At 39.5% G+C, this 16,070-nt stretch overlaps 1 protein-coding gene across 2 annotated transcripts in view; it reads right to left on the bottom strand.

Annotated features, from left to right (window-relative positions):
- Positions 1 to 16,070, bottom strand: part of SHROOM4 (shroom family member 4) — a 218,005-nt gene that overhangs the window by 101,638 nt on the left and 100,297 nt on the right. For both annotated transcript variants that reach the window (XM_035289514.3, XM_035289516.3), the window contains one exon: positions 1,931 to 2,082. In XM_035289514.3, the coding sequence (XP_035145405.1) occupies positions 1,931 to 2,082 (152 nt within the window). The remainder of the gene's footprint in view (positions 1 to 1,930; positions 2,083 to 16,070) is intronic.

Raw genomic sequence — 16,070 nt, forward strand, 5'->3', positions numbered from 1 at the left:
TTATATCAATCAACCTTTCTACAACCTCCCCATTTTCCAGCTTCTAGTAACCACCAGTCTACTATCTCCATGAGATCCCTCTTTTCAGCCCTTACATATGAGTGAGAACATGTAATATTTGTCTTTCTGTCTAAGCTTATTCTACTTAATGACCTCCAGTTCCATCTGTGCTGCTGGAAATGACAGGATTTCATTCGTTTTTATGGCTGAATAGTATTCCATTTTATATATATATTCCCCATCTTCCTTACCCATTTATCTACTGATAGATAATTAGGTTGATTCAGTATCTTGTTTATTGTGAATAGTGCTGCAGATATCTCTTTTATATGCTGATTTCCTTTCTTTTGAATATGTACCCAGCAGGGGGACTGCTACGTCATATGATAGTTCAATTTTCAGTTTTTAGCAAAATCTCCATACTGTTTTTTATGGCAACTGGACTATTTCACATTCCTACCAACAGTGTACCAGGGTTCCCCATTTTCCCACATCCTTACCAGCATCTGTTATTTGTTTGTTTGTTTTTATAAAAACTATTTTAATTGGGATGAGATAATATGTCATTGTGATTTTTACTTTATTTCCCTGAAGATTAGTGATGTCGAACATTTTTTCATATGCCTGTTGGCCATTTGTGTGTCTTCTTTTAAGAAACGTCTATTCAGGTTTTTGCCCATTTTTAAGTTGGATTATTTGTGGTTTTTTGCTATTGAGTTGCTGTGTGAGATTTTTGGTATTGAGTTTCATAAAGGAAGGTAGAGGGCACAATCTAGAGCTATAATGTTAAATGCCATATAGATAAATATTAAAAATAACCAACTGACTTTGACAATTAGGAGATAATTTGTAGTTTTTGACAAAGTAGTTTCAGTGGAGTACTGAGGGTCAAATTCTGGTTGCAGAGGGTGGAAAGCCAAATGGCAGGTGGGGAAGCGGGGACAGTGAACATAACAGACTCTCCCTTTGAGACTGAGTATGAACAAAAGGAGAAAGATGGAGCAGTAACCAGCGGGAGAAGTGAGATTGTGGGAAGATGCAACATGGAAAAACTTAGGTGTGTATATAGGATAAAGGAAAAAAAATAGAAAGGGAGAAGACTGAGCTCCAGTAATGCAAAGCAAAGATGCAGCAGCAGAATGAAAGAAAGCCATGTGGAAAGCTCACCAATAGGCAGATTCTTTTGGTGGTAGCAGAATGACTGTGCCCAAATATGTCCTTCCCTTCCTTCTGCTTATGCCACTCCACTTACCTGCAATACCTTCCTTTTCTGATAGTTTATTTTTCAAATGATACTCTCCGTTTAGCTTCAATTTCACTTCCTTTATGAAGTCTTACCCCATCTATCCCCTCTACAGTGATCTTTCTCTAATAGCAATTTCTGTCTGAACAATCCATTTGACAATCAAACACAAGCCTTTATTGCCTCCTTTAAAAATATACGGTTACTTAGTCACATGTGTATGTTTTCTCTCCTGCTAAACTGTGCACTCCTCAAGGACAGGGCTTCTAAGAGTTTGCTACAGCCTCCAGAGTGCCTACCATGGCTGATTGTAGGGGCTCTTTAAGTCTCCATTGATATGTGGTTCAAGAATGATAGGGTATTATAAAGAAGGAGAATGAAAAACACTGGATTAGGTAGCCCTTTGGTATATGATGAGTAATTTACTCCTCATTATAGCAAATAAGGAAACACTCCAGCAGAGTTCAAATAAATTTATCCAAGATTATATGTCTATGTGGCAGTGCCAGGATTTGAACCAAAGGCTCTTTCTCTTGTGCTATTCTGCTTCAGTTGTCTGCAAAATTCTATTCAAGTTAAACACCTCTTTCCTTTATAATACTGATAAAGATATGACTCTATTGAGCTTTATTACCAACCAAGTTTCAGTGGCCTCTGTGCCTTAGGGAGAATTTCTCTGTACCTTACCTCCTGACAATCAGCTTGAGAATCCGGAAGGAGCCTTTTATGAGAATGAGGGCCTCTTGGCGGGATCCATATAATGGAGTGCCATTGATATTCACCAGCTCATCACCAGTCCTCATCTTCTGGGACAAAGCTGCCTTGCCTCCATCTTCAATCTGTGTTGCAGAGAACAAAACAGAAAGCAGGCAGTGAGGCAACTTTCTCCTCAAAAATTCTACTTGTTTCTCCCAACCCTGGAGCCACGAGTAGTACTGAGGAATGGTTCCAAGCAGCTCCTGGAGGTAGCTCAGGAGCTGATGATAAGTCATTATTTACTGAAGGCAAAGCTGGAACAAACCTTTGAGGAAGGAGGCAACACAGGAATAATGCAATCCCTGACTGGAGGAATGAGCACTCCATCCGAGAAGACTAGCACTTCTAAATAAGAAACTGATGCTTAGAAGGAACCCTACTGTGTGGCTAAAGCAGCAGCATGGCCTACCAAAGTGCAGACAAATTAGAGCCAGAAGAACTAGACTCTAACAAAATGACCTTTGGCAAGCTCTTTCCTATCTGAGGGAAGGCTTTGAAGTCTGAACATACGTTTGAATCCTGGCTCTGCTACTTCCTAGCTGTGTGACCCTGAGGAAGTTACTTCACATCTGTGTCTCAATTCCCTCCTATGTAACATGTAGATAAAAAGACTAGCTACCTCACAGAGTCGTTAGTATACTAAATATCCGGCAGCAGTAAGTCCTCAATTAATATGAGCTCTGATTATTATAACAATGGGGTTGACTCTAAAGACCTGGAAAGTGGCTTCCAGCTCAACATTCTGTGAATGAAATGGCTAATTCAAAAGATACAAGTAGGCTCAATGTAGCTGCTTCTTTATCTATGTCTCTTCAACACATGCCCAGCACAGGGCTTCTAGTGTTGACATAGACTGAGCATTCAGAGAAAGCTGGAAATGTGGGTATTTACTGTTCCAATACAACCTATAGAATTTCCATTAACCAGGGTAATCTGGAAAAGAAGATTGTCAGACTGAGGGTATCAAAAGCAAAGGCAGAAATAATAGCCACTGGGGCAGGCAAAAGCAAAGCAAAGCAGAATGTCCCTTGGGGTCCTTGCTTCTGGCTAATTTTATACATTCATTTTTATTATATTCATTTTACCATGAAGGTGCATTATCCCTTTTGGAACATCAATTCCATCCTTTATAGTAGGAGTCATCTCATCCATTCATTAAGTATTTAAGTAAATTTCTCTTATGTACAGGACAACATGCTACATGCTAGAGATACAAAAATGAACAAGGCTCCTAACTTCTAGCCTCAGGGGCAGGTTACTGCCTACAGCTTATTTATCAACTGAGATGGTCAGGTGAAAAAGGGTCCAACTCACTGGTGTCATCAGGAGTTGTTTTTGTTTGTTTCCAGGGAAAGGGGATGTAAGAATAATTAAATCGTATAGGCCTTAGGGGATCGAAGATTCTAAATGGGGCAACTAAGTGCTGGTATTCACTGGAAGTATTTTTACACTTCTACTCTTGTTCCAATCTTTCTCTCAGTCTTTTATAATCTATCCCCACACTAGGGCAGTTAGAATATTCTTGAGCTTTAGGTTGGCCAGCTCATGTGCAATTTGGCAGATGAGACCTCCTGAGTGCAGAGAAAAATGTAAATTCAGAATTTTTAAAACTCCATCCAATAAATTGAACTTCTGAGTTAAATCACAGAATGTTATATTTATTGCCACTAACCCAACAGTTTTTTTTAATTAACCTTTGTCTGACAAATCATAGGTTAGCCAAGTGACATTGAATATATATACTTTTGTTCCAGTACCCAGGCCACACTCCAGACCAAACAAGCCAATATTGGTAAATGGGGAACAACTCTTAGCAAATTAATCAGGATTACACTCTTATTTCCGTTGTCATTATCATTATTACTTCACAGTCACTGCTGCCTGCCGCCAAGAAGAAAAAAAAGAGAGAGAGAGAAAAGGAAAGTGCTGTACTTGAATTTCAGAAGTTCTATTGGAATGACTCATTCCTTTGGCATCCATAGAAGGCCCTTAGCACCAGGCAGAACTTTCAACAGGGATCAGCCATTGAAAAGGGTTTCCTGAGGCTAACAAAGAATCACAAACAGAAGTCTAATTAATGAATGCTAATAGATTTTCCCTGTTGATTAGTCTTAATTCCCTCTACATAGTCTTAATGCCCTCTACCCATTGTTTTTAATTCATACAACTTAATTATCCATATTACTGTTACCAAAAGCAAGTCTTCCCCTCAACATGTATTAAGTACCATCTTTGGTTGATTAAACACTCTGTTACATCAGTAAGATCTCTGTTTATACTAGGCAAGAAGATGAAAGGGGGAAACCTTTTAAACTAAAATGCTTGATTATTGCTGTAGCAGAAACTAAGGCACTTGGCATTCTTTACTGCTACTAAAGCTGCCACTGAGTCCTTGCACAGACTCTTTCTTGGACTACAGCAGCAGGCCAACTGCTCATGCCCCTATTTTCTGTTCCTTGCCCTTTCTCAGTCATCAGCATCCTCCTCAGGAGATACGTTAAGTGAAATAACGCCACTTTAGTACAAGTCTGAAGATGCTCAGACAAAAACCCAGCAATTTTTGGGTCCCCAGCATAATCCAAGAGTTCGGATGGATCCAGATCAGGAAGTAAGACTCCATTTGGTTGAAGATCCCTTCAACTATACCCCAGACTAGCCCTTTTCCAGACCCAGGGTATTTACTGAGCTGTGCAATGGACTCCATATACTCTTCCAGACTTTTTGGCCCTTTAAATTACTGCTCACTGGTCTTTCTCCTCCACAGTCTACTTCTAGATTTCTGAGATCTAGCACGTCTTCTATTTATTGTTTGTCCTCCTGACAGTCAGTTCTACAGGTCAACGTCTCAGCTACATATTTATTTATATGAAAGATAAAGCAGATGTTCATGTTTCTATCAATAAAAAAAAGAAAAGAAAGGAAGGAAAAACATATGAGAGGAAGGGAGAAGGAGGAGGGAGGGGGGAAAGAAGATATGTATATTCTATAAAAGGTTTTGTTTCCCCTTCCCCTCATCCTCCTCCTAACTGAGGCTGGGGACCCAGAAATGTGTGAATAAACAAAGTTATTGAAATTAACATATCCTGTTTGAGGGGTTGAATAACAATACATGATGCTATCCATTCCGTAAGGCTGGTCAGCTTTCCAGCTCTTCCTGCATCAGACCTTCAGGGTGGCTTTCTTGTTTCAGTTGAAGTGTTGTGAATTCTCAGATTAGACCCAGATGCATTGGAATGTCAGTATAAACACACATCACAAAGCTCAATGTAAACGATGGTTAACTTATGTGTCATTTTGGATTATCCCAGTGATCGCTGGGCTAGCAGTGAGCGGCCCAAGTAATTGAAAATTGATTACACAGAGGTCATATAACCAAAAGCCAGGTGGTACCTGGAAAGCTAGAAAGAGCTGATTGACTTTGGACAAGTCCCTTTCCCTTCTTGCTGCCTCTCTTCTCTTACTGATAAAATGTGTAAGAGGGCCTGACTAGATGATCTCTTGGGGCTCTTACAGCTCTGGGCCTTTTCAGCTCTGACATTCAGTGACCTGTGAACAGTTAGCAAAGTCATGCATTATCCTTTTGCTGACACAGATAATCTCAGCTTTTTGTCCCATTGTACTCTGCCTTCACCCATGTTTCACTCCTTCAAAATTGACTAATTAACATCCATCTTTCAATTCCCCTGGTCTTTATCCATTGTTTAGAGTGGTCCACCAAGGTTGGAACACTTAATAAGGCCCAGTCAGGACACTTGAGAGAAAGAGATTCCTGAAGCCCTATTTTGTGCTAATGAGCTAGTGATTTGGAAATTTTTGATGGGTCTTCAATGAAGCATGAAATGCTCTGATAGCTGTCAACAAAGTGACAAGTTGGCCCCTTGAGAGTAAAGAAAAAGAACAATTAACAGCACTTGCTGGCTTTCTAGTAGTTTTTAGTCAGATACTAACAGATACTTGCTTGGGTCTTTTGAATAAATTTAGGAGATGAAAAAGTGAAGAAAGAATTATTAAATCAGGTTTATAATTTTAAAATGCATTCAGAGGAGAAGCACCATCTGCAAAAATAACTGATCGGTACTGAACACCTATTACAGTAGCGTAGGAGCAGCATTAAACATCAATGACATGATTGTGAATACCTCTGCTTGCTACAGGAAATTTATTGGAAAAAAATGGGCATCAACTGAAACTTTCTTAGTCAGTTTCAAGAGCTTCTGGCCAAATTACCAGCCCATACTCCTACCTCCACCAGCTTGTCCATTGTCTAAGAAGGCAAACAACATAATTGTTTAAATTGATTTTTTTTTTTGCAAATAGACAGAAAAGGTTCACTCAGAATACAGTAGTCCAATTGTTTAAAGAAAGAATATAGCCTCTGAAAACCTTTTTAGCATCTTAGAAAGATTTATAAGTTTTTATAACACTCCAGACATCTGTTCATCAATTTGGCCTTTTCTGGGAAATCAATAGAAAATGGTAGAGATAGAGATAAGCTGACTTTTTGGGAAGTTTATTAAGAAGTAGAAGCATCAAAGAATGAATAGGGTCCTTGCTCATTCTGAAACTTAGTTTGAAATCTTAAGCAAACCACAGGTTAGGGGCTGTCTGTTTCTCATCTACCCTCTTTTTCCTTGTTGGTATCTCTTAGAATCTGATCATGCTAAGAGAAATTGATCTGGGCTCCCTGGACATGGGAGATACAGGCTTTCAAACTTCGGCAGTCTTCTTGCCATGGCTTTCAACACTTAACTTGTCTCTCTCAGCATCTTCTTCCCTTAAAAACTTCTCTCAAATTTCCGAAGCAGTCTAGATGAGGAAAGCAAGAAACTCTGTTCCTAATTTCATCTGTATTTTACACCAGTTTTCCAAAAGGCAAAACAGACAACAAAACCCTTTGTCTTAAATGAGAATTGAAAAACAATAACCAATTAAAAAGATGTAAGTAGACCTGATTCAAAGCAGTAATCCCTAAATGTAGACAGAGGGAAGAGTTGGACACCAAGGGAGAAGCCATTGTTTCCCTCTACCAGCTAATAAGCAGATGCCCAAATCCTACAAGGAGCTTCCCCAGAGTGTAAAGCTCTGAGAATCAGGCCTAAGGGCTCCCCTGACCTTGAGCCAACGGAACTATGTTGTGCCCCACAGCATGACCTAGCCCAGCAGACAGCTCCTTCCTCCCCAGCTGCTTAATCACCTTCTAGTTTACTAATCCTCACAACAAAGGCCCTCTAAGCTCCAAATCATTAAATTTCCCTGGGGATTAGCTCCAGTCAAATTCTAAGCATCTTTGCCAAAAACTCAGTCAGCCCAGTGCCAAGCTCAGCTCTAGGAATTTGGTGATGAGGACAGGGGAAGAAGACTCAGGAGCACTGTCCCCTATGTCATCAACCAAAGGCAAATTTGTCTTTGCTCCTACCAAGTCAGATCGTCCTGCTGTCTCTATAAGTCTGGTAAGGGGAGACAAACATGATGGCACAAGAGTAAACTGAGGGTCTCTTACATTGCTAGCAGATATGTTCACTGGGGTTCTGTTAACTCTAGCCATTTGTTTACACTAAAGTCTTCTTCTGACATTAATGCTATCAGTGTTTGTCACAAATGTTAGTCTTTGGTGGTAAAGAACAATAGTGTTCAGAGTGGGGTATATATACCCCAGGCTGTGTACAACATGATCCACTGGAACTTCCGTTTATATATTGAGAAGAAAAATTAAAAATCAAGCCTTATTAATATTTAATATTGGTGGTAGTAAATTAGGTCTTCCATAAATAAAATTGTGTATACTGGGGAAACATACTCAAAACATTTTTACTGATATACATTTTTACTAAAAATGTTGGCTGCATTACAGACCTAATGAGAAGGCTAAAATTATAAGGCTTTTAGAGAATAACATGGAGCATATCTTTGTGGCCTTGGGGTGGGCAAAGATTGTTTTGAGCAGGATGCAAAAGTAGTAATCAAAGGAAAGAGTGATACTTTGGAGTTCATCAAAATAAAAAAAAAATCTTCAGCACTAAAAAAGGGAAAAGACAAGCCACAGACTGGGAAAATATTCATAATACTTATTACCTGAAAAATGACATATCCAGAATATTAAAAGAACTACAAATCAATAAGAAAAAGGCCAACAGCCAATTAACAATTGGCAAGGCTTGAACAAGCACTTCACTAAAGAAGACAGCCAAGTACTCAATAAGCATTGAAAAAGGTGCTCAATATAATTCTTCATTCGGGAAATGTGATTTAAAATTACAGTAAAATGTCACTACAGATCCACCAGAATGCCTAAAATTAAAAAGTCTAAAAATACTAAGTATTGGTGAGAATGTACAGCAATTTGATCTCTCTACATTACTGGCAGGAGTATCAAACTGTACAACCATTTTGGAAATCTGCATACCTACTCTCAGATCCAGCAATTCCATACCTAGAGACACCCAAGAGAAATAAGTACATGTGTCCATTAGAAGATTTGATTGTTCACAGCAGCTTTATTCCTAATAGACAGAAAGTAGGAACAACCCAAATGTCCTTCAAAACAGACACATACAAAAAAATGACATGCTATACATCAATCAAAAAGAATATATGCAATAAAATAAATGAATGTCAAAAAGATTATGTTGCATGAAAGAGACCAGACAAAAACAATACATACTATATATTTCATTTTATGTGAAGGTTAAGAACAGAGGTGGTAATTCTGAATAAATGGTTAACTGTAGTACTGATTGTAAAGGCACATGAGCATAATTTTTAGGGGGTGCTAGAAATGTTCTACATATTTTTCTGGCTGCAGATTATATGGGAATATACATATCAAAACATTCATTAAAATTTGTGCATTTTACTATATGTAAACTATTCCTTAATTTTAGAAAGAATTAAAAGAATAAAGTCCTCTAGACTATTCAGCTTATATTCCTGAGGTAGGGACCAAGACTCCAACATTATTTTCGCATACCCATAGTTTTAATCAAGGCAAAACATTTCTCTTAAAACGTTAGCCTTCACAATAGGGCTATAATCTATCAATCTGCCCATTGTTCCTCTCTGCTTTGAGATAGTATTCATCCTCCCTACCTCTTAGAAGGTGGAGGATTTCAGTAGAAAATGAAAATAAAGATCAACGCTTTATTTTGCCAGTTGACAGGTAAAGGTGAAACGACTTAATGATTTGATTCCATTTTTAATTTCTAGCCAATTTTTATCTTGACATATTATAAAAATAGAATAGATTCCTCATCCAATGTTGGAGCCATCTACTGCTACTCCTCTTGTCAATCTCAGATATGTTTCTTTCTTATAGTCCCCAGAGTTCATGATACCTACTCCTAGAAGCTGAACTTCTTCAGGCCACTGTCACACAGTCAACTAGCTTTTCTTAAGATACTATTACTGTCCCTAATATGGTTAGGCTCTGTCTTCCCACCCAAATCTCATGTTGAATTGTAATCCCCATGTGTGGAGGGAGTGACCTGGTGAGAGGTGATTGGATTATGGGAGCAGCTTTCCCCATGCTGTTCTTGTGATAGTGAGGGAATTCTCATGAGAGCTGATGGTTTTAAGTGTGGCACTTCCTTGTACTCACTTTCTCTGTCTCTCTCACCTGATGCCATGTAAGACGTGCCTTGCTTCCACTTCACCTTCCACCATGTTTGTAAGTTTCCTGAGGCCTCCCCAGCCAAACATGTGGAACTGTGAGTCAATTAAACCTCTCTTGTTTATAAATTGCCCAGTCTCAGGTAACATCTTTATAGCAGTGTGAGAATGAACTAATGCAGTCTCTTTGTTAGATTACCTATGTGTCTTGGCTGTCTAATAAGATATAACTTTCAATGATACAAATTATCAGAGAACCTTGCAAAAATGATGTGGTAGAGAGAGTTCAGGGAGAACCGGTGTGGAAGAAACTGGAGGAAAGGATATGGTAGAGTGCAAGCAAATTTGCTCCTGACTTCCAGAAGCACTTGTCGGCAACAGAGTTTATCCTTGTATAATATTAAAACTGTCTAGGACAAACCAGAAAGTCCATAATGTCCTCCAGCATGAAGAGAGCACTATGTGCAAATCTAGCAGGCAAGCCTTAGGAGGCTGAAAAGACTAACAGTTTTTTACCAAACACCTAATATAAAAACACTGTAAAAAGGATATATGGATTTATTGTCATTTTCCAACTGTGAATTATACTTTTAAGACATGCTCAAATTAAAACAAGAGGTGTGTTAAATTTCACCAGATTACTAGAGAGTGATGGGAGTAATTCTACTTGGATTCATATAATCTTTATTTCTTCAGTATCAACCCATAGTTGATGTGAAAACTATTTTTTAAAGATGATCAAAAATGCGTTTTTAACTTGCCTGCTGAATGTGAATGTGTTAGATACAGTCTTCCAGCCCAAGAGGATGTGATTAACTATCTGGAATCTGAACCATCCCAAAGCCAGGTTCACTCAATAACTCATTGCTGGTTCCCTGAAGCCATTTATTTATAATCCATTATACAAAAAGCAAAAGACAGTTTCTAAAGAGTACATATACCCAACATTAGTCATTTCTGACTGGAAAAAGGACCCAGAGACTAAATACCCTTCATGGGAGGGACAAAAGACTGCCTCTGGAAACTACTAGGCCTACTTTGTTGCCTGGAAACCACTTGTCCAGCTTACTAAGAGCCTGTATACCCTCCAGCAGATGTGGATTAAAAGAGAGGGGAACTGCTTTCTATTTTCCAGAGGTGGGCACCTGCATGCCACTGCCAGAACATTGTTTGCTCCTGCACAGGCCCCCTTTCCTCGGCAGTAATTTTAATCTCTGGTCTTCACTTAGCCCTCTGAATAGTGGGAGATGAAGGAGGAGAAAAGAGATTTAACTACCTTTTATCCTTTTGAATGACTGCTACCAAAGCAAACAGCTCCCAAAGAAATAGCCTACTAAGGCATACATGTATGTTGCAAAAGCAATAATAATAATAACATCCTTTACTGAGCCTAGGATAGATTCCACTTTATATTAAATCAGCACACTTGCTGCTGCTTTCACATAGTGCTGCAAATCTGGGAACAAGTGAGCCATCACAGTCTTTCCAAGCTACTGTCCTGTTCACATCGTGACTGAGAAATGACACACTATCTCTTCCCTCCCTAACAAAATGTGCCAAATAAAACAAAACTGAGTTTCCACAACTGAAAAAAAAAAGAGAGAGAGAAAAAATGCACTCAATTGCTTATGTGTTAGTGGCGGGAAGAGACACTTACATCAGAGATTATTTCCTTTTGCAAAGACAGAATTAGTGTGAGAAGAAAATGAAGGAGAAAGTGACAGGCATTTGAGTTCAAGACCTGAAAAATCAATAAGGCAAGCAATTTGAAAGCCATTCTCTTGGATATCAGACCTGTTTTTTAAGTTAAGGCTGGATAAAAAGAGAGGACCAGATTTTTAGCTTCAGTTCCTGCTCATTCTCACTTTTCTAACTTTAAACAAGGGTACAGTCCTCCCCCTTCTCCTATAAAGGTTGACCTCTTCTGATAGCAGACTCCACAACCTTGGCACTGAGGGTGTTCCTCACAGTCAAGGTCACTCTGGTGCTTTTCCTCCTCCCTCAAATTTTTTCCAACCCTCCCTAGACATTCTCTTTTCCACTCCCACCTCTCCCTGCCCCGCCAACCAGGCATTTGAGCTTGCCTTCTTTACTTCATCTTCCCCTTCTGCCCCCCTACCCAACAACCAGATGCTTTCCTTGGGTTTCCTATTGGCAAACTTCAAGCCTCCCTATCATTAACATCTGGTACTAACATTCATTAATTAAATCAGACAGACCGAAGAATGATTCTTATAATGTAAATAACAACAGATCAGAAGCTCCACATGATCTGGCCATGCATGCCTTTTTGATCTTATTTCCCACAACCTCTCATCCCCTACACACACACACACACACACACATACATACACACGTCATAACAAACTTTCTGTTCTTCAGAGAGGTCAAGCCCATCTCTATCTCAAGATCTTTGTACTTGCTGTTCTTTCTGTTGAGAACATTCTTCTTCTAGATCCTACATAGCTCCTTTCATCATTCAGGTATCAGCTCAGATCTTGCCCCCTCAGAGGGGCCTTTCCTGACCATCTACATAAAGAATGTTCCTTCTTTTCTCTACCAACATCACATCACTCTCTATCACATTATCTGTTTTACTGTCTTCATAGAATTTATTACTATCTTACATGATCTCATTTATTTCTGTGTATGTTTACTTGCTGTCAAGATACATTACAGTATGAGAGACAGTCAATGCTTTTTTACAGCTCTGTCACTGGCACATAGGAAAATAAATGTCTGTGTTGAACACATTGTAGTTGCTCAGTAAGTATTTGTTGAAATTAGAATTAGAAGGGATCTCGGAATATCACCTTATTCATTTGACTGATTCTGCAGAAGTAACAATATTTTCACTTTGTTTTTCATATACTGAGGTTCAGGGATATTATGTGACTTGCCCTGGATAGAGCATCTATTAGGTTTAAGATATTTTCTTCTGCAAGGTTGTGACAAACCTTTTTGTTTTTCAAGGGGAAAATTGATGATCCTTAACTAGCAATACAAACAGTTCTTCCTAAAGAGACACTTTAAGCTTTGTAAAAAGCATTATTATTATTGGCTCAGAATATTCCAGAATAATTATCATTTGAGCTAAACATCCTATTTGACATGGGGCACCCCAAGGTGAATGTTAGACTGTTAATTTAGTGGAAGGAATGGAGCCTTTAAGGAAACTGAGGTGTATGACAATAATAACTTGTATCCAGATATGATTCTCCTCAGTTTTTAACATTCTCTGACTTAGGAAGTTAATTTAAAACACACACAAGCCCTTACAAACAGACCATGAACACTGGGATATTTAACTACTCCCAGCATCTGGGAATTCAAAGTAACATCGACTCCACCTTCGTTTGTACAGACATCACAACAGGCTCTTTCAGTTCACCATCCTTGAAAAATTTAAGAGCAAATCCAGATGATGGGCATAAACCAGATTCTAATTTAATTTAGTGCTTCATTAACCAGTGCCCTCAGACCCCTAAAAAGGTATGTGTGGGGTGGGGTTAACCCTCATCAATGTCCAGATGAGAGTTCACCCTGACCCAATTTCATTCAACTATATTTCCTTCCTTAAAAACCATTTGTTCAGTGGGTTTAGCATTTTATACCTCTGTGAGTTAGTGATTATACCTTTGTGAGGCTTTTCATATAAACAAATTCACAAGTCAGAAAATAAATCCTTTGTCAAGCCAGGTTTTCTAATTGGGATTTAGAAAATATGGCCACCATGATATGGCTTTAAAAAGTTTAATATCTGTAGTGTGAATTCAGTACTAATGGACAATAAGTGATAGTGAAGTTTTGTCAGGTCTGATTCAGATTACCTGTGGCTGCTGTGAGTTATATGGAATTACACATAGTTTAATGGTTCTCTGGCAATTTGCCTTGGCTCAGGGCCAAGGCAGCTAATGCTGCAATCAAACTGCTCTCCCCACCCCCACCTCAAGACATTTTCAGTTTCTAAGTCTTAACTGTATCAGTGATGAAGCCTTCAATGACATTCTCATACAAATGCCAAAGGTTTTTTTTTCTCTGTCTCTTTCACTTCCTTCTACTTTATGGCTGTGTATATTAAGTGCTCCTGTAGCTTTGCTGAGACCAACTGCCTGGCTGGTGTTTATAAAGAGAAGAGCTTTTAAGGATTGATTAAAACAGAGGAGCCGACAGGCAGAAGATGTGAACAGGACAATATCCCTTTTCTCTGCAGTGCCATCAGATATATCCAATTCACCCTGACTAACTGACTAACAGGGGCCCTGGACCCACCCTGCAGGGCAACTTAAGACAGCAGCCCTCCCAAATCACCTGAGTAATAAAAGAACATATCCCGTCAAAGGCAGGTAGCCTGCCTGACAAAAAGAAGAATCCCATGCATGGCAAGTTACCCTCCTTTCTTTTAGGATCCCAAGTGGCCCTGAAGCTGGGATTCTGCCATAGATTACTGGCATCACTTTCACAGAGTTGAGACCGTGGACAAAGGTCAAGTGAACAAACGCCAGAGATGTCCTCTGCAAACTTGCAAAAAAGTCATGTACAACTTTGAGGTACATCCGTTCTGCAGATAGCAAATATTTTGGGGCCAAACTCTTTCATTAATCACTGTTCACCCCTGTCCCCTCAACCTCTCCTAAAATCACTAGTGGTGCTTCAGCACTAGCACCTCCTGCTATTTGGCTAAAGTGACTCCTCGACCCTTTGTCCAACTGATTCCAATGTCACATTTACTGGCTATTCTAGAGAGAATGCTCATTTTAAGAGACTAGCTGCCATAGAAGCAGCAGGAGGGAAGGGCAGAAACCACAGGATTCCTACTTTGCGCTGATTGCCACTAACTCATTTCAGCTGCTAAGGGGAGGCCCCGTTGGGGGAGCCAGGAAAGGAAATGGGTTCCATGTACAGTCCACTTTAAATTGTTCACAATTGCGTGCTCAAAAATAGTCTCTACTAAACATTTAGCACACCCATTAGCATAAGCCATAAAGTTTTAGGCTTTGCTACACTGTTCGCCCAGGCTGCCTAAGCTGCTTGTCTATGGCAAAATGATTAAATGGTTGGCAATTCAGACATATGCAAGAAGGATAAAGGAGCTCCAAGGATGGTTAAGCCTGGACCCAGGAAGAATGGTTTAATATGACTTCTGAGCATATAAAAACTTTAGAGGGAAGGACCAGCTGTTCTCAATTTTGATTGAAAGCAGAGCAAAGGAAAAAAAACTGACATTGCAATGAGAGGGGCTGATATTAGCAAGAAGGAAGAACTTCCTGCCAGGGAAAATAGGTAAATATTAAACTGAGTGGTCAGTCAGTGAAGGTTGTGGAATTTCCTTTTTCGGAATGGCTCTCCTGTCTTTGCTATTTCTGTGTGGTCCTTCCAGAGGGGTTGGGGACGGAGGAAAGAGAGGCAGCCAGAGGTCCAATTTAGTCCCTTTCAGCACTCAGAATCTCTTATTTGCAACATTCCAGCCATCAGTAACAGGGTCACTAGGACACTTGAAAAGAAAGAAGCAACACGCAGCTTGCTGGTGATCTCAAATGTTTAGATTCACCCCAACTTTCTATCTCTCACAGTGAGCCAAGCTTTTGCCCTGGCCCCCGCAATCCCAATAAAGCAAGCAAAGACTTGCTTTTGGCTCCACAGGGCCATGCATATGGGAACAATATTTTCGGAACCCAAAAGAGGACATGGTCTGACAATTATATTTATGAGGACAAAAGGATAGAATATGTGAAATCAGAGCTGTCCCATGAAATGTGGGTGTATGGTCTCCATAGCCACATATTATCTTTCTGACGGTACCAACACAGAAGGGAGTTAATTAAAACTATGCCATGCGGTTTGGGGCCTAGATTCTTTTCCTGTGTGCAGCAAGATCATTTAGGACTGTGGAAAGCTAGGGTCATAATAAGCCCGGTACAAACTGAAATTCCTGCTATACAGGTTGGAGAAAGAGGTAGTCTATGTGTCCTTCCTAGAATCACTTCACTCTAAAATGTAGCTGGAGCTAAAGGGCATGCTCATTCTCACTAAATCATAAATAATGCCATATTTATAGAGGGTAAGAAATGTGGTCTGGCACAAGGGATCTTACTTATACATTCATTCAGTCATTAGAGCAGTGGTTCTCAAAGTGTGGTACCTGGACCAGTAGCATCAGCATCTCCTGGGAGCTTGTTTGAAATTCAGGACCCACTCTAGGTCAAATGAATCACAAACTCTGTGGGTGAGGCCAGTGATCTGTGTTTTAATCCCTCCAGGTGATGCTGATGAATACTACGGTGAAAAATCTCTGAATTTGAAGTTTCCCTGGTGATGCTCACATTGCCAACCAGCAACAATAATATTAACCAAAAGAATCAAAGTCATAGGCATGTTTGGTATGGACAGGCACTAGCCCATCAGTATCAATACTAATTTAGCCTATAATAACTCTCACAGATTTCTCAAACAACATAAAACTACC

The sequence above is a fragment of the Callithrix jacchus genome, chromosome X (genome assembly GCF_049354715.1).
Source record: "Callithrix jacchus isolate 240 chromosome X, calJac240_pri, whole genome shotgun sequence".
NCBI lineage: Eukaryota > Metazoa > Chordata > Mammalia > Primates > Cebidae > Callithrix > Callithrix jacchus.